General features: G+C 38.2%; 2 protein-coding genes across 2 annotated transcripts; both read left to right on the top strand.

Moving 5' to 3' along the window:
- Window positions 1-4,195: 4,195 nt before the first annotated feature.
- Window positions 4,196-7,430, top strand: LOC119997523 (probable alpha,alpha-trehalose-phosphate synthase [UDP-forming] 11). Its single transcript, XM_038844612.1, has 3 exons — window positions 4,196-6,363; window positions 6,464-6,737; window positions 6,886-7,430. Exons 1-3 carry the CDS (start codon window positions 4,403-4,405, stop codon window positions 7,198-7,200), a joined length of 2,550 nt encoding a protein of 849 aa, XP_038700540.1. The 5' UTR covers window positions 4,196-4,402; the 3' UTR covers window positions 7,201-7,430.
- A 1,163-nt stretch (window positions 7,431-8,593) lies between these two features.
- LOC119995871 (cyclic nucleotide-gated ion channel 17) lies at window positions 8,594-18,820 on the top strand. Its single transcript, XM_038842337.1, has 7 exons — window positions 8,594-8,756; window positions 9,702-10,269; window positions 11,762-11,974; window positions 12,128-12,423; window positions 15,681-15,792; window positions 17,081-17,317; window positions 17,654-18,820. The coding sequence occupies exons 1-7, from the start codon at window positions 8,728-8,730 to the stop codon at window positions 18,380-18,382; spliced, it is 2,184 nt and encodes a 727-aa protein (XP_038698265.1). The 5' UTR covers window positions 8,594-8,727; the 3' UTR covers window positions 18,383-18,820.
- Window positions 18,821-19,547: the final 727 nt, after the last annotated feature.

The following is a 19,547-nucleotide window of genomic DNA, read 5'->3' as shown; positions in this document are numbered from 1 at the left end:
CTTACATATTTCAAATCAATGATTTAAATATAAACCCTTATTTCACATTTTTACATTAAACCCTTATGTGAAAATTCATATATATATATATATATATATATATATAAGTCACAAACATATACATATAGCTGCGTATTAATTCTTTCCAATTCTTTCTTAGTTGTCTTCTTGTTTTTGTCGCATCAACAAAACTTTGAAGTGTTAGTGACAAGCAATATCTCCATGATCGTGATAATTTGCCTACCAAATATAATGCCGACTGAAAATGATAATTTAGATAGCCCACTCTAACAAATTTTGTGGAGTTCATTATACATGTTCGAATTTGAAATCAAATTTTTATGATAGCCTTCAACTATTTGCAAAACATAATGAATTAAAATCAAATTATCTAGAAATCTTAACTTTTTATTACCAGAATTCATGAGCTTTTTCCCATGTAAACCCTGAGTCCCAAATTATGATTTGTTGGCTCAATTATGCAGTAAATAGTGTTGTCTAGGTAAGGCTGTCCAGATACCCCTTGGGTGTTGTTCGAATAGCTGTTGCATCGCTGTTGGACCAGGGCTTAGTTAATCGATCGGCCACACCTATTTTGAAGAGATGTCTGGATACCCCTTGTAGCTGTCTAGACAGCAAGCGTAGATCTGTACGAAAGACCCATGTAAATAGAATCTTTTTAGGGTTTTCACCCAATTCACATATACACCTTTTCACCCAAAAACTGGATTTATGTGGCAAAGCTCTTCAACCATGGACGACCTTTGGGTAAAGCAACCAAAACAAGGGTTTTGGACATCAAGCTGGCCCAGAGCACCAAATTTTTTTTACCCAACCAATTAGTCCAACCCAAAATATACGCTATACAACAAGTCCAACCAAAAATAAACCCTAACCTTTCTTCTCCCTCTCCTATTTCCCACTAAAGATTGTAAATAAGTATCGTCTCATTTTGTGATTTTTTTTACAGTAAGATACTATTTACCGTGCCGCTTTGGGCACCAAAACAACTAGGGCTAGCCTTGCATTCAACAAAGGGGTTAGATGTGTAGTGTCCTGACGGAGTTCACATTATATGCTTAAGGTAACGTATAATCATGGACGATAATACTTTTGAAATTGCACTATTCCAATTTTGGCCATCGTCGTAGAAATTCAAATTTCAAAGAGCTTTGGGAGTGTGGGTCCCAAAGCCTACGCATTGACTTCCACGGACCTCAAACACGAGATTGCCAGCGTCGCAGTTGTGTTGTGGAGGGTACTGGATAAAGTGGGACCCAATATCAATGGCCCCACCTCAATAATAATCTCGTCTTTTAGATAACGATCCACTACAAACGCAAACGGACTAAAACAAAAAAAACATTAAAAAAGTTATCGACAGTGACACATGGCACCACATCACTCTTTACATCCATGCCACGTAAGCACCATAATCTGGTCTGAATTAAGGAACCAGATATCTTGGAGCAAATATCGAGACAGGTTTATCACGAGAGGCGGGTGCCTGCTGTAAAATTATTACAGCAGGCCCCTTTGTAATATCATTTTGGGATTGAAAAAATTTTATTTTTATTTTTATTTTGAAAAATTATTTATGTATAATATTCGATGTAACAATTTTAACGACATATTTTTTGTTAGAAACAAAAATCAAATTTAACATGAAAAATGCATAACAATTCTAAATCGTTTAATATAAACTCAAAACATTCGATGTTTCGATCGCGATAAATTAGATTTTTGTTTTGAACAAAAAATATATCGTTGCATTCGTTAGACAGAATACCATACATGTATAATTTTTAGAAAATAAATAAAAAAAATTTTTTGCCCCAAATGTGCTACAGTGGGGGCTGCTGTAGTTTTTACTACATCAGATCCCCGGCACTCGTTTATCACCTGGAATTTTGGAGCTTTTTTTTTTGTCTTTCAGCTCTCTACTTTTCTTTTCTCTTTGAAATATCTGATTTGTGTTTTTTTTTTTTAAATTTTATATTACTTTATCACTATCCACTATGAATTTTATTTTCCTTGTTGTATTAAGATTACTCTTTTATATTGGAATATTTAAGTTGTGGATAGATTTGTTATGTCCGAAGCTTATCCACATTGCCCAACATTATTGTCTTATTAGCTGTTGGGCATAGTGTGACAGTAATGAAACCGAAATATGGTTAGGATTCCACATTTAATAAGTGGTTCACACGTGATAATTAGGATTTTAAACTCTTAGGGGTAGTTTTGATTTGTGGAATCCGGCTTTCCAAGGATAAGGGTTTTCTTTTGTTAATCATTCCTATGTTTGGTTCGTGGAATTTTTGGAATCTTGCCGCATTTCTCTAGAAGGATGAATTCTTTTTTCCTCCTAAAAGAGAGAAATCATCCTTTTAGAGTGAGATTCTTCATTTTTTTTAATTAAATGCTTATAATGCACTTTTGAAAACATATAATTTCAACAATATCTCATAATTAAAATGGTTTGTATTTTAAATATATTTTTATATTATTTAATTTCTCATTTATTAAATTTGATCACATAAAACATATTTTATTTTTACAAATTTTCATATTTGTTTTAGTAATCTAAGCATTATTGAATTATATTTTTTACTCTAATCAATCAAGGCCAATGAAACTAATGATGTTAGGAAAGTAGCATGATGAGTAATGAGGATTCTAGGAAAATAGCTTTCCTGACATCCTCTTTTCATTTCCATCTCTAAATTCATGAACCAAACAAGCACTTAATGTCATTAACACGTGATTATTATATCTAAAATACATTTTAGAAAAGAAATTACATGTTCTTAAATACATAAGCACATCATAATTAATTATTGGAATTTCAAATTTTGTTCATTTTTTACACCAAATTTTTCTCAAGAAATGAGAAAACATCAAATACATACTCTTTTTTTTTTTTTACTTCCAAATGGTATGTTTCGGGTTCGATTGGATGATGAAGACTTCATTCTAGATTATATTTCTGGAAGGATTTAACGTAGTTTTATACGTATATTAGAAATTCTTATTTATTTGGGACTGAATCAAGCATAAACCAATTCCCCTTTCATTGGGGAGTATTGATAGAAACTTTTTGATGTAGTGAGTAATATAACTTGGTTGTCAACCAAAAAATGCTAGAATCCAATCCTTTGGGAGGATACACACATTCAATTTTCAATTACTTGTTACAACCATTCACATGAAAGTATTATTATTCAAATTCAAAATGAAGAAACGGTTATACCAGTCGCTTGTAAAAATACCCTAAGAGCCAAAGGTAAAAACACACTGAATTTCGCATTCAATCTCTCAGTTCCAATTTACTCACTATTAGAATACTGCCTTGAGCGTCGACGTATTATCAGATCAAGAGAAACTCATGTTAAAGTATATCGTCGTTAAATTAATGATGTTTAAAGTATATCCTTGCTAACGCATCACTAAGGAGAATGCTCATGTTAGCGTTTCTTTCTTTTTTTTTTCCAAAGATTTGTCAGGTGCCGAAGACGGTGACAAATCCTCCGATGCACTATTGGGTGCCATAGGCGGTCACATGAGAGATTAGCGTTTCTTTCCCTTTTCTCACGCTCACGCTTTCGCATGCCAAATGATGTCAACTTTTGCGTTAGTTGACGTGTCCGACACTGATCGGGGCACAATGCCAGCCACGAAACGCATAATCTGCCGAGTCACCAGTCAAACGCGTCCCATAAAGTTTGGGTGTTGACGGTACCAATACATGCCACCTGTTCCTTGTAAGATCTCCACGTGGCAATCAGCAATTTTACACTTCAATTCAATAGAATCAATACCCAATCAGAAAATATAATCAGGTATTAAAGATTTTATTTTTTTATTTTTTATTTTTCGCCTTTTTTGAATGGAAAACGGTTCATAGACTTTCATACTAATCTGAAGACTTTTTGGGCACCATATTAAATTAAATTCTAATTAATTTCAAAAAAATAATTACACGTGGTTTTTTCTCCTTATTTATTAAGATCTTATCCTAATAATAATAATATAATTTTTTTAAACAGTGAAAAGGTCGGTTACAGTGAGAAGGTAATGATCCGGTACTGTAGTCCTCACCAATCACATTCACTCTCACAATCAGGACCGTTGAATCCCCCAAACATACCAAACTCGTATAAATTACTTCTCTTCGTTCTTATCCTGTATTTTCTTTCTTCCTTACCATAAAAGAAGACGATCGTCTGTTATGGAAGCTGTATCTTTATTTTCTTTTCTGCTTCAATTCAATCTCTTTCTACCTTCAAATACAAACTGTACTCATCAATAACCCTGTAGAGACAGCCCTTCCTCCTCCTCCTCCTTCTCCCTATCATTTGTCTGATTGTTGATTTCGTTCGATCTTTCTGGACGAACGAACATGTTGTTGAAGTCTTGTATGGACAGCCTGAATTTCTCCTCCGACGACGATTTCCAGGCGCTTGACCGGATCTCTAGACTAATGAAGGTGCCCCAACGGATAACCGAGTCCGAATTCGAAGCGGACTCCGTATCCAACCCGAAGCGGCGGATCATTGTAGCGAACGAGCTTCCGTTGATAGCGACCTACGACGGTGAGAGAAAGAAATGGGATTTTCGATACAACGAGGACAGTCTTGGTTTACAACTGAAAGATGGGTTCCCGGACGATGTCGAGGTTCGTTACGTGGGTTGTGTGAAGGCTGTAATTGATCCGGAAGAGCAAGATGAGGTGTCGCAGTTTTTACAAGACAATTTTGGGTGCTACCCAGTGTTCTTGAAGCCTAGAATTCAACACGAATTCTATGATGGGTTTTGTAAGCACTATTTATGGCCGATGTTTCACTCTCTTTTGCCCATGTCACACAGCCAGAATATGGCCTACAAGCGTGAACAGTGGATGGCGTATGTGTCGGTGAACATGGATTTCACTCGCAAGGTCATGGAGGTGATGGATGGAGAGCATGATTTCGTTTGGGTTCATGATTATCATCTTATGTTGTTGCCTACTTTCTTGAGAAAAGACTATAATAGGGTCAAGCTTGGGTTTTTTCTGCATAGTCCATTTCCATCCTCTGAAATCTACAAGACAATTCCGATGCGAGAGTATGTATTGAGGGGGTTGTTGAATTGCGATCTTGTAGGATTTCATACATTTGATTATGCTAGGCACTTCTTGTCTTGTTGTAGGAGAATTTTAGGGATTGATTATGAGTCTAAGAGAGGTTACATTGGTTTAGATTACTATGGTAGGAATGTGACAATCAAGATTTTGCCTGCCGGGATTCATATGAGGCAGCTCCATTCGGCTTTGTCGTCGGATATTACAGTAGAATTGGCAAGGCAATTGAAGGAAAGATTTGAAGGGAAGATTGTGATGGTGGGTGTGGATGATTTGGATATATTTAAGGGGATCACTTTGAAGTTTGAAGCAATGGGAAATCTTTTGGACCGATTTCCGAAATTGAGAGGGAAAGTGGTTTTAGTCCAGATTGTGAATCCAGCTAGGTCTGCAGGACAGGATGTGGATGATATGAGAACTGAGGCATTTGGTATCGCGAAACAGATCAATGACAAGTATGGAAAAGCGGGTTATGAACCTATTGTGTTCATCAATGGTAATTATAGCACGGTAGAGAAGGCTGCTTACTATGCTATTGCTGACTGTTGTGTGCTCAACGCTATAAGGGATGGAATGAATCTGGTGCCTTACAAGTATACAGTTTGTAGGCAGGGAAGCCCTGCTTTGGACAAGGCATTGGGGATCGATGAGGCATCTGCTGCTTCGAGGAAAAGTGTTCTCATTGTGTCTGAATTTGTTGGCTGCTCGCCTTCTCTTAGCGGGGCTATTCGAGTGAATCCATGGAACATTGAGGCTGTGGCTGATGCTATGCATCAAGCTGTCACAATGAAGGACAATGAGAAACATTTACGCCATGAGAAGCATTATAAGTATATTAGCTCACATGATATAACTTATTGGGCTAGGAGTTTCCACCAAGACCTTGAGAAAGCTTGTGCCGAGCATGACAGCAAGAGGTGTTGGAGCATGGGGCTTGGCCTTTCATTCAGGGTTATTTCTTTGCCACCTGAATTTAGAAGGCTCAAGGAGCACACCATAGTTGAGGCTTATAAGAAGACTGATAGCCGGTTGATTCTTTTAGACTACGATGGCACTATGATGCCTGGGGATTTTGTAGACAAAACACCAGGCAAGAACGTTATCTCCGTCTTGAACAGTCTGTGTAGCGATCCCAAGAACCTTGTTTTTATTGTGAGTGGCAGAGGTAAGGATACTCTAAGCAAGTGGTTTTCTCAATGCGAGGGATTGGGTATTTCTGCTGAGCATGGCTACTTCACAAGGTAACTGTTTTTTTAACTTAATAGTTAATGTCATGATATTTTGGTTGTTAGCATATGATTTTCTCTTTTTTTTTAATGGTTCTTGATTCTTTTGTTATAGATGGAACAAGCATTCTCCATGGGAAAGCAGCTCGATCTCGACAGATTTGCAGTGGAAGAAGGTTGTAGTACCCGTGATGCAGATTTACACAGAGAGAACTGATGGCTCTTTCATAGAGGAAAAGGAGAGTGCAGTCGTGTGGCACATTCAAGATGCAGACGGTGACTTTGGCTCGTGGCAGGCTAATGAACTTCTCAATCATTTGGAGAATGTCCTTGCCAATGAGCCTGTTGTTGTCAAGAGTGGCAAAGAAATAGTGGAGGTGAAACCACAGGTAATATAATCAAAAAGCAGTACTTATTCACAATGAACCAAATATCGTTAAATCGATCATAGCGTGTTCTGTTCTTAATGCTACTGAAATCTCAGATCATATACTGGAGTAGAAAGCTTGGACTAAAATGTTTTGCTTCACACTGCAGGGGGTCAGTAAAGGATTGGTAGTGGAAAAACTTATTTCAGCTCTGAACAGTACGGGCAAGGCACCTAATTTTCTGTTGTGTATAGGAGACGATCGTTCCGATGAAGAGATGTTCGAGACAGTTTATAATTCAGTCACAAGCCATTCCTTGCCTGCCAATGCTGAAGTGTATGCTTGCACCATCGGTCAGAAACCAAGCAAGGCAAAGTACTTTGTTGATGATACTGATGAAGTCCTGAAGATTCTTGATAGTCTAACCAATAATTCAAGAGGACTGAAGCCTGCAAATCTTCTGGAAAATAATGTTTGTAAATGACACTAGGCAAAGGGAGAATTTGGCACCAATGTGTAGAAGAAAAAACAACAGTGAAACACAGGGGACCTTGATTTTGTTACAGTGTCGTTGCTCCATTAGCTCATCTTTGGTGAAAGAGGAGATAATGGTTTAGATCTAATGATAGAAATAGCCTTGTATAGAAACTTTTACAGTTATCTCAAAATTCAATACAGATTGTAGCCATGACATGATTTATATTCCTTCCCTAATTGTTTTTTTAACGATTAACGAGTAACTCATCCAAGACACGGTTACATTCCACCCTGACTTACATAAGAAACCTCGGCTACATTCCACCCCGGCCTACATAAGAAACCTTGGCGCCGAAGAAATTTGTTGGACATGGGAGTTTGAACCTAGGATTTCTTGCTTTTTACAAGAGTTTAATCTAGTCAACTTGCCCCCAGCCAACTCCCTGAGTTATTCGTTCCCTAATATGGAACAGAAATAGACCATTTTTTGTTCCAAACGACAGTGCTTCTTCCTTTCTTCGTTGTGTGCGGAAAAAGAAAATCATGTTTTTTTTATCGTTGTCAAAGCAGAACGGAGGCCCTTTGACGGATTATCAGAAAATCTGACTCAAGTTCAAGAATGGAGGCTGATTCTAGATGGTTCAATAAGAGACAACTTGACCATTTAGTAGTGTATAATTCAGCTCACCTACATGTAAGAAGGATGGTCAAAGAAGGAAGTAGCGATAGCAGTTGGCATTATCCACAAGCCGTTCAGAGAAGAAAAGAAGGTGAAACTGCAAAGGAACATGTCAACTGAAGAAACAGGCGTAGGATTTGTTCTATGAAAGAATGAATGTGGAAAATATTTGTATAGGCTAGGATATTTGGGTTTTCGTCCAAGCATGTGCAGTTCTTCACCCCTATGTTAGACTTATAATCCCACGTAGCTTGAAGAACATCAAACGATGTGATTTATAAGCAAAGTGTAAGTTTCTTTCGATCAACAAAAGTCTTTTTCGGATCCCAAGTATCGTTAAGTGAGATGACCTAGAAGAACAAAATTGTGTTGGCCCGACAAAGGCCTTTAAGTGAGACAACTTAGAAGAACAAAATCGTGATCACTCGATGTATCCATAATGAATGGAGATTAATGTTTTTGGAGGAAAAACTAATGTTTTAGGGGAGATGAAAATTGATTAGTGTGTTGATTAGTCAATTATGTCAAGTGGGTGCTCCCGTCCCCATGCATAGACAAGGCCTGGACAGCTAAATTAGGCCCAAGGATATGAGCCCAGGAGATGATAATGGCCGAACCTTTTAAGTTTAAGCCCAGTCTGGGTGGATCTTTTTCCTTTTCAGGTCAAGGAGTTATTGACTTGCCAGTTGCAATATATATATATATATATATCAAAAGAAGGAATGGAAGGACACCAAATGACCAAATTCTCTGACTTTTACTGCGTTCACATCCAAGGAGATCAAGGAACCAGATTTATGTGTCAGTTAGGGTGTTAGAGGATCGGATTTGGCTCCTTCGTCTCCTTCGTTAGCGATGGAGGTGAAGAAGGAAAAACTTGTCAGGTCAGTTACCCGGCCTGCTTTTTTTGTTCTTACTTCGTATGTTGTCTGCTTAAATCTGGATGATTGTATATTCTTTTGTTACGTTTTGAGGGGAAAATGTCTGTGTTTGGTTGCTTTGAAACTGAAATTCCTCTAATCTGACACTTTGAGGACACTAGGTCTATTTCCAAGTTATTTGAAGTGTAAGTTCTGGGATTGGTTGCTGAGTAATTGAAAATCCTGTAGTCTGGCACTTCGAGGAACTTAGTTGTGGATGAGGTATAAATTTCCAAGTTATTTGGTATCCGAAGAGACTTAAATCTTATGATTTAGTTTTGTAGTTTTTGGTTTTATCTTCGGAGATCGTATTATACAAGTTGGAAGAGTATTTTTGTGTTTGATTGAACCATAATATAACTAGTTTTAATTTATTCAAAAGAGAAATGGCATGAAACTCACTGTTTTGAAAAAAACTATTTGAAACCCAGAATTGTAGGGAATTTTTTTCCTGGTAATTTGGTGTTCTTGGTTGTAGCTTTGAATTGAGACTTAAATGGCCATAAAATGCTGACAGAAGTTAAAGACAGTGTGATCATTAGTTGGAGTGAGGAAGCATAGTGACTGCTAAGATGGAGTATTAAAACGAATTTCATGGCTTCATTGTTTCTAAAGAAAAATTATGTTATTCTGAGCTTTTGTGCTTGGTTTCCCTTGTTTATGTTCCCCTTTTTTTTTTGTGACCAAATAAATTAAGGCTCAGTAGTTTGAATTCTTGAAATTTCTTTTGCCTTAGGATTAGCATTCCTTGTAACCTTACTGGCATCTTCTTGCAAAACTCTATTTTCTTGTGAAATTGATTTTTTTCCCTGAAGGAATTTCTGAGTACATTAATCCATATCATTAGTTATTATTATTATTTTTTTATTTATGAGTCTCAGGTAAATTTGTTGTCTGAATAATTTGTAGGTTCTATTATGATGGAATACATGATAAAGAAACCCTATGGGGAAGTGCTGACCCGGCATTCCTTGAAAAGTCTTCAGAATACAAAGTTTCATCCTCTTCATTGTTAAAACAAGAAAAAGACCCAGTGGGTGGTAAATATAGATTTTCTGAAGCATACAAATTTGGGAACGCAAAGGTTTTTCCAGAAGAACACAAGCCATGGCGCCAAAAAATGCTTGATCCAGGAAGTGATATTGTGTTAAGATGGAACAGGATTTTTATAGTCGCATGCTTGGTTGCGCTTTTTCTTGACCCATTATATTTTTATCTGCCTGCCATAGGAGGGGACAATGGCTCTTTGTGTATCAAGACTGATTTACGTTTGCGAATTATTGTGACTTGTTTTCGGACTGTTGCGGACCTTTTTTATTTGTTGCACGTGGTTATTAAGTTCAGAACAGCTTATGTTGCCCCAAGCTCTAGAGTTTTTGGCAGAGGTGAACTTGTAATGGATCCAAAAATGATTGCTCGGAGGTATATTAGGACCGATTTCTTCATTGATCTCATTGCCACACTTCCACTCCCTCAGGTATTCCTTTTTGAATGCACTTGGAACTCTCTTCTCATTGCGATTTTTTAGTTACCGTAGTGCTTTCTTTAAACAATATCTCTTAGTGCTTACTTCAGTTTAACTTCCAGATCAAAAGAATTAGATGTTATTATAACGTGTTGTTTGTTTCTCTCGCATTGTGTTTTTCAGTTGGCTCTGGATCGACTTTTGTACCTAGTACAAAGCTATCCTTGGGCCTATTCCACCAATCAAGGGGGAAGGAGTGAGAAAAATAACATAAAAAGAAAGGAAATCAAAGAATATATTTTGGTGAAGATTCCCGTGAATAATAGTGAGCATGCAGTTAGCCAGTTACCTGGGTCTTTCATATCAAATTTAAAGCAAAGGGAAAAGAAAATAGCTCTCTCGAGTCCTCTAGCTTATAGTTTGAAAATGGAAAAATGCTCAAAATGCTCAAAATAGTCAAAATGTCCTAGGAAAGGAATCCGTTTTTAAGAATTTTCTAGATCCAAATGGTGCCTATGTAATTCGTAATAGATATTTACATTATGGAAGAATAGGGAAAACAATTAGTAAGCAATATTGAATAATACCATTATTTGCTGATTATTATCGGTTTGTATTCTGAGAGAAACTTGAGAAGAGCAGTTTGGAGTTATGACTTTTATGATTTTAATGTGTTTGGCCAATTCCTTGCGGCTATCTTCCCAAGTTTCCTGATTTGTGTCAAATCAAGCAAAGGATATTTTTTTCCTTCGTCTTCCCTTCCTAATGAGAATACCTAACAAAAAAAGAACGGAATCGTGCTTCTTATAGTTACAAGTTGTTGGCCTAAGTTTGATGTTCAGTTTCTTTTGTGATTATTTTCCCTTGTGGAGGGTTTTATATTGATTTCTTTGGATGCATAGGGTAAGCACATAAATGTTCTTGATTTTTGACTAACATCCTTTGTCGATATGAGATTCTCTCTCTCTCTCCTACTTGGGAATTTTTCAGGTTTCCCCCTGCTTGGTGCTGTCATTTGCATCTCTTTTCTTATGTTTTAATCTCTTCCTAAATGAAATTGAAATGTCATCAAAAAAAATTTTATGGTCGGGGAATTGAATTGGTATGTGGAGAATTCTTGTTTAAAATGTTATGATAAGAATCTTTTGTCCCATGTAATCTAATCTAGAAGTCAACCAGGGTAAACCCTTTAACAGAAATATACAATATGACCATGGTAGTGATTGTAGTAGCCCAATAAAAAATTTTACTCCTTAATTTTAGCCCTACTGTTTTTCTAAGCCTTGAAAATGTTCTCTAGAGACCTGTCTTAACCAAGTTTACATCCAAAATGAATTTTATGCATTTAGGTACCTAGTTAATTCTTTGTTGATGCCACCAGTGAAAGCGAATGACAATTTAGAAAGCAACATCGGAAACGAGTGCCTTTTGAAAATCAATTTGGTTTGAGTTACTTACCTGGTGGCAAAAGATGAATTATGACGAATGAGATTGATTTACGCAGATAGTCATCTGGTTCATAATTCCAGCGACAAGAAGCTCTCAAGCTGATCACAGCAACCATGACCTTGCATTGATTGTTCTGCTTCAGTACATTCCCAGATTATACCTGATATTTCCATTAAGTTCTCAAATTATTAAAGCAACTGGAGTGGTTACGAAGACTGCCTGGGCGGGGGCTGCTTATAATCTTCTGCTATACATGTTGGCTAGCCATGTAAGTCTGCTTTCGTTTTGGAGCTGTTCTTATTCTGGTATTCACCTGGTTATTATTTGAGTTAGCAAGTCCCACTTGGTTAAGATTTTTTTACTTTTATTTGATTTCACTTGTGGATACAACTTATGATTTGACCTTATCCTTCTACAACAGGTTTTAGGGGCAGCATGGTATTTGCTGTCCATTGACAGATACACATCTTGCTGGAAATCAGAGTGTAAAAAGGATTCAGTGCCCTGCGTGCCTAATTTTTTAAATTGTGGTTCTTACAACCATGGTGACCGCATATCGTGGGCAAATATTACAAAGGTGTTCGACCAGTGTAATCCAGACAATGATATCACTTTCAATTATGGCATATTTGAAAATGCAGTACAAAAAAAAGTTGTCTCTTCTAGCTTCCTTCAAAAGTATTTCTATTGTTTGTGGTGGGGCTTGCAGCAGCTGAGGTATGTTTTTCATAATATTATTAAGACTAGGTATTTTGAAATTTCCTTTCCCCTTTGAATTATCTTTTACCGTATTTTTTTAAGCATATTACTGAAGTTGTCTTTGCTGTGACTAAACAGCCTGCATTATCCTTTTCGAACTGCATATTCTGGATTTCCTTTTGTTTTAATTTATTTTATATATGTATGCACATTTACACTCAATTCTTCAGCATAATAATATGAATTTATTTTCTTTGAGGCTGAATGAATTGTTGATCCTATTAACTTAGCATCATAGTGATGTGCTATGGAGGCTCCCTATCGTTCCCTTTTCAAATGAATTGTTTTTTAATTAAAAAATATTGAGAAACATATGCGCTGACTTTATTAGGAGATAGTTTTCAATGCATGAAGTATGCCACACACACCCACATCATCAGGTACACTCTTTTGTGTTGCAGTGTGATGTAAGCGTGATTTTGCTTGCTGTGATGGCCTTTCTTATCTCTTCACTATTACAATTGAAAAAGGCCTTTCAGTCTGCTTGTCGTTCAACCAAAGTGCTGATGATGTCATCATTAAATTAACAGTGACCATGACATAGGCTGAACAAGGATTTTAGGACTGTCTTTGAGCATCATGTGGTAATTTATTTCCTATCAAGTAGTATGTTTTGACTATCTTTCAGCAAAAAATATGGTCAAGAATTTGTCAATGCATCTTCAGTGGAGGTGGTCTGGGTGGACAGATCTGCAGACGGCATTGGGGAGAGGCTGCGTCTGTGATTTAAACCTGTGACCCCTTGGTGTAAAAGTACACAACAATGCAAAAAATCCCTATTTTACTATTAATATTATTTCTTTCTCTCTCTGAAGCTGAAATGCTATAGCATGGAATGGAGAACTTCTACATGGCTTCTGAAACATCAGATTTCAATATGCTGTGAAGTCATTCATCCAAATCAGAACCAAATTCACCATTCTTCTTCCTCTACTCCTATTTGCAGAATCTTAGCTGATTTATTCCATCCGCCCACCTAATAATCCGCTGAAATCTGTGACATTGTCGATCACATGGTTACTCGTCAGTTCTGTGGTCTCTGGAAGAAGAAAATTTTGGAATTTGTTTCTATAACAGTACTCCAAGGAGTGCATACAATACCCGCAGCAATCTCTTTAATGGCTCAACTACTCAATATGGTTATAAGCAACGTGTCTTGATTTTTTCATGAATCTAATGTCTGGAGACCTTAATATCAAAGCTTAAGCTTCAGTGGTTGTCTTGGTATTCTTTTTCCTCCAGCTATGGAGAGTGAGGCTGAGCACCTAGGAAGCACGGACTCGGCAAAATGGGTGCCAAGTCCGCGCCACTTACGCACTCAGTGCGCCCATGCGGAGGACGCGTATAAATACAGCTAAGACGCGGTAATCCCGCGTCTGAACAGTCAACAGACCATCAACTCACCTCTGACTCGTAGTCGAAGCGCAGCGAACTCGGATTTTCACTTAAAACCAGTCCCGACCTAGGCTACAGCTTTTCCTTCCATGCGAACCTAGCCCTAAATCGCGACATCGTCTGAAACTTCTCCTTCCAGCCCTAAATCGCGACCTTGACCTGCTCTGTTGCTCTTATTCTCTGCGTCGTCGCTTTCGAGGCTGAATCTCAGGTATGTGATCGATCTCCTCCTCTTCTCCCACCTCTTCTACCACCTCTCCTCTTCTCTTCTCCCACCTCTCCTCTTCTCTTCTCCCATCGACTTGTGTATTGTGTGCTTCTGCCATCAATTTTTTTTGTGGCACGAATTCTGCCATCAAAGAATAGAATAGAGAGGTGAGCAGTGCAAATCAGTTCATCATTTCTTCGCATGGCTTTCATACCGATTCTGCTCATTGTCTTCCTCCCATGGCTTCCAGCGCGATTCCTCTAGGACCTTCTATTCTTTCAGTGGACTTGGGGGCTCGTTTGCCCACAGCTGTGCTATTTCTCACGTGGGATCAGATCTGTGTTTGGGTCTTCTCATATGGGCTTTGGTTTGTTAAAGTCTAGTTGTGGGCCTCTCAATTCTTAGTCATATGAATATCTCAAATCACTCAAAAGTCAAAATGTCTCAATTTACTTTATTTAAACTCATATGCTGCTTTATTTTATTCTATATCTCAATATTTATTCTATATAAAATATGTTTAAATATTTTTTATTTGCCGAGTCCCCCCGCACTCAAAATAGGATTCTTTGAGATTTTGCGAATCCCCGCGTCCCCGCACCCGCATCTGCATCCTGTGTCCCCGCATCCGAGTCGGTGCTTCCTAGTGAGCACTTTTATTAGTTGACACTGAAACATGTGGTTTGATTCTGGTTCTTGGGATAAAGTGATAAACAATTGAAGTTAACGCGTAAACAACATTTGTGTTTAGATATGGTGCTAGTTGCCGCTACGTGTGCAAGCAAAATTGGAGTGATTGATCACCTTTCATGTGGCTCGGTGGCAAGAATGATGTCATCTGCTTCTCTCTCCCTCTATCTCTCACACTCGCTCTCTCACACGCACGCACACACCCACCCACAAACACACAGTTAAATCCACTTCTTAAGTTGCAACTGAATGGCTCATGCCTGGGCCAGAAGAGGGCATGTGCTGATAGGTTATTGGCTCATGCCTGGGCCAGAAGAGGGCATGTGCTGATAGGTTATAAGCTTAACTAGGAACAGATACCAGAAGTACCATATTACTTTTCTTGTCATTTGGGTATTGACTAGAGAGGCATAGTGGATCTTACGATATTGCGAATAGTTGAATGCCAAGCTGAGGGATTTTTTTGAATCTGTCATGCATAAATTTCAACCCAGTTTCTCCTATATCTATCTCGGAACCTCATTATCTGTTACTTTGATTATTGCCCTATAACCAGTTGAAGGGTTTGGCCCTTCTGGGAGTCTGCAAATTTCAGGTTCTTTATCAAATTTGTCTTGTTCTTTGGATTTTTATTTCCTTAAGAGTATCTTTGATGCTTTCTGTGTACTTAGGTTGTGCTACCTTTTTCTTGGTTCCTTTGTTCGTTTAAGTTTCATCAGAAAAGATGGAAAACAAATAAACTATGCGTATTATAGGTGGGTAGAGCATTGATGCCTTTCTCCAAATAACTGTGAGAGTATAGTTTTGTGTATGATTTATATTTTTTCATGAACTCCTGGAAATATAGGAAATTTATGCCGTTTAAATATTTACTTTGTTTGAAAATGTTGTCTAACAATATTTTGCTTTCTTATTTTCTCAGTTCATATGGACAGAATTTAGCGACTAGCACATTTATCGGGGAGACGACATTTGCTATCCTCATTTCCATATTGGGTCTCGTTTTATTTGCCCATTTGATTGGGAATATGCAGGTTAGTATCGCTAAGTAGAATCCAAATTACATCTACACAACTAACATCTTTTATGGAGAGACAGGTCTGCCACAGACCTCTAGCCACTTGATAGAGTAGCAATGTACCAACAGCCTACTAACTTCCTTGACAAGTTTCCATGGAAAATTCTTTGTTTCTTCACAAGCCATATCACCCCTCCAAGTGTGCCAAAAACGTATTTTATTCCTATTTCCTACTTGAATCATATTGACTTGGAAATAAGCTATAAACCCAGTGCTTGGGGAATCAAAAAACTAGAACACCAGTCACCAGATGCATATCCAAATCTATCTAGGACAACCTTTTTCCACGTGCTCCCATGTTCCACGGCAAACCTTCACAGCTATTTGGCCACCAACGCCACGCTAAACTTCCTTAGATGTCTCAGGCTAAGCCCACCCTCTCTCCAGTGGCACTATACTTTGGACCAATGATTATATTTCTATTTTTCCCCATCATGGCACAAAATGTCGCACATCCTCTTCAACCTTAACTTTGGAAGTAGAAATTCTGAAGTTGAACTGAGGGCTTGTTTAGCATTCCTCCTGCCCTTCCGCCTTTATCCAATGCTGCCAATTTTCTGTCAACCCTTTTTGTCACTCTTGACCCTACTCCAGACATCGTTATCTCTAACCAACTCCTAGCAAGAGACCCGGATACAGTTTTGGACAAGTCTATGTTTTGCAACCCAAAATTGAAACTATAGAATCAGACCATCAATGTGCCTAATCCGTACATGCTCCCTTGGCTCCCTCATTGACAAGTTACCTTCTGCCTGTTGTAGCTGTAAATTATTGGAGGATGCACTTAAAAAACCTCCATTGCACCTCTTATGCACCACAAAAAAAGAGCTAATAATCATCTGCAAATAAAAAAAAGGGAAAAAATCAACTGTTATTCCTCTGTCCCCTATTGCTTTAGTCATCTTTCTCCTTGATTTCTTCCATCAACAAAATAAAAAAGAATGGGATAATTGAACTGTCTTGTCTTATTCCTCTATAAATGCTTGAAAATCTTTATGAGAATCCATTAATTAAAACAGAGAACCTTACTGTGGATATACTTAAGTTAATCCACTGCCTCCGCTTCTTTTGAACCCCATATCTACAATGTCAAGACTGCATAATAAAAACCGATTGGGGTGGAATTAGGGGTTTTCAGCGGAGAATGTCATTTTTGTTTTTGTGTGTGTTCTTTTTTCTTTTTTGATAAAGGAATGTCATTTCTCCTCTACGATTTGATTGTTTTGAGATATGTTTTGTCATAGACGTACCTCCAATCTATGACGGTCAGACTTGAGGAGTGGAGAGTTAAGCGAAGAGACACTGAAGAGTGGATGGGGCATCGCCAGCTCCCTGAAGATTTGAAACATCGAGTTCGACGTTTTGTTCAGTATAAGTGGCTTGCAACGCGAGGAGTTAATGAAGAATCCATACTACGCGGCTTGCCTGCCGATCTTCGTCGTGACATTCAGCGTCACCTTTGTTTAGACCTTGTTCGACGTGTATGTTTTATATTCTTATGTCAAACAGACTAGCACTGAAAAATTCACTTGTGTTTGTTATTGCCATCAGCCATAAGCTCTCAGTAATGGCATGCCTTGTCTACTCTCACAGTGGGAGGGGTCAGGGACAGGCAGGATGTACACTTACTTTACCCCACATAATATGTGGAGAGGTGGTTTCCAATAATTGAATTTGTGACCTCTGAGTTGCACTCTTGCAACTCTACCGTTGGGTCGCATGCTCACTTGTAAACATCTTGGTTAGATATGCCTTTTTATTTTATTAACATCAACTTTTTTTTAGCATAATAATCTGCTTGCTTTACTTGTTTGCAGGTCCCTTTCTTCTCTCAGATGGATGATCAGCTGCTCGATGCTATTTGTGAGCGTCTGGTATCCTCTTTGAGCACCGAAGGCACTTACATTGTTCGTGAAGGTGACCCTGTAACAGAAATGCTTTTTGTAATCAGAGGTAGACTGGAGAGTTCTACAACTAATGGAGGCCGGACTGGTTTTTTTAACTTAATTACATTGAGACCGGGGGATTTTTGTGGGGAAGAGCTGCTTGCTTGGGCTTTGCTTCCCAAATCCACGACAAACTTGCCTTCGTCCACTAGAACTGTTAAAGCCCTAAATGAAGTTGAAGCTTTTACACTGCGAGCTGAAGATCTCAAGTTTGTGGCTAACCAATTTAGACGCCTCCACAGCAAGAAGCTGCAGCACACCTTTCGGTATTACTCACACCATTGGAGGACTTGGGCAGCTTGCTTCATACAGGCTGCTTGGCGTCGTTACAAGAAGAGGATGACAGAGAATAGCCTGACCATGAGCGAATCCTTTTGTTATGATGAGAATGAGGCTGATGGGACAGGTCAAGAGGGGGAGGAACATTTCCCTACTGGGTCAAATCCTTCTCAGGCAAAATTGAATCTTGGGGTCACGATTTTGGCTTCAAGGTTTGCTGCGAACACAAGGAGAGGCGCTCAAAAGATCAAAGATATTGAGATGCTAAAGTTACCAAAACCTGAGGAACCCGACTTTTCTGCTGAGCCTGATGATGACTAGCTAAATAATAAATAAGCAAGGTAAAGATTACTTGTCCAGTTTTCTTCACTTTTGGTCACTCCTTGAAGATGCACGTCAGAGAACGTTTTATGTGGGGGTTTGGATCACCTGCTATCACAGGACTAGCTCTCTCATGGTCTGATTCTTGCTAATCGGAATAGACGATTCGAGCATGTTTGGAGCAAGACATGGGGCAGGTGGGTTTTGGTTTATTTTATCCTGTTGTACAATGTATAATATTCACATTGTTACATTAAAAATGTCAGCTTCATGAAGGATAAACTGACTAATCCGTGTGTTATGAACTATGAGCTTTGTAATTGTAATATACATTTAGTTTTGAAGACTCCCATGGAGGATTCAAATTCTTCCTGGTACAGGTTGGAACACTGTTATATTATTTTTCTTCATTCAATGATCTAGGCAAGTGAGACACTAGCCTCGAGTAAAAATTTAAAATTCCTTTGGCTGAGTTTTAGAATTTAACATTCCATATGAAGCATAATTTGATAAGATGAATTGAATTACATTTACTCCATCAAAAGCACAGCACATCAGACTTCACCTCAATGGTAAACCCATAGGCTACATGCAATACTCACAAATAACATGGGCTGGTTAACTCCTGGATAGAAACCCGGTGTAGACATAATGTCAAATCGCATAAGAGTAGGTGTTAGAACCTACGACCTCTCATGCATATGCGCTAATAGGTTCAAAAGGCTAATTTAACTATCTAAACGAACGATTACAATGAACAACATGAATACAATATGAACACTAACTTGTCCCCAGAATTTTCCATTCAACTTCAAAAATGCAGGCAGGCCTGGGTAGTTTTGTTCAATCACAACAGGTCCAGCAGCCAGAATTGCCAAAAACGCTGAACCCAGAACAGATATCCTACTGAGCACCTACATTCAAAATTTCAAACCACCCAGAATGATGTTCATGACTGAGAGAAAAGCTGTGTCAACTAACTAATGTCACAAATGTTATGATTCCATGCCAATTCAACATTTTGTGTAGGAGTGGACTGGATTACTGTGGACAAAAAAGCCCAATTTACAAAGCCTTAAAATTTAGGTGACCAGCATAGCACACACACATGGCTCATAAATCACAACAATTGAGAAAAGAAAAATTAGGCATACAAGTTGAGGAG

Source organism: Tripterygium wilfordii, chromosome 4 (assembly GCF_013401445.1).
Source record: "Tripterygium wilfordii isolate XIE 37 chromosome 4, ASM1340144v1, whole genome shotgun sequence".
Taxonomy (NCBI): Eukaryota; Viridiplantae; Streptophyta; class Magnoliopsida; order Celastrales; family Celastraceae; genus Tripterygium; species Tripterygium wilfordii.
This window is presented reverse-complemented; position numbering and strand designations above follow the sequence as displayed.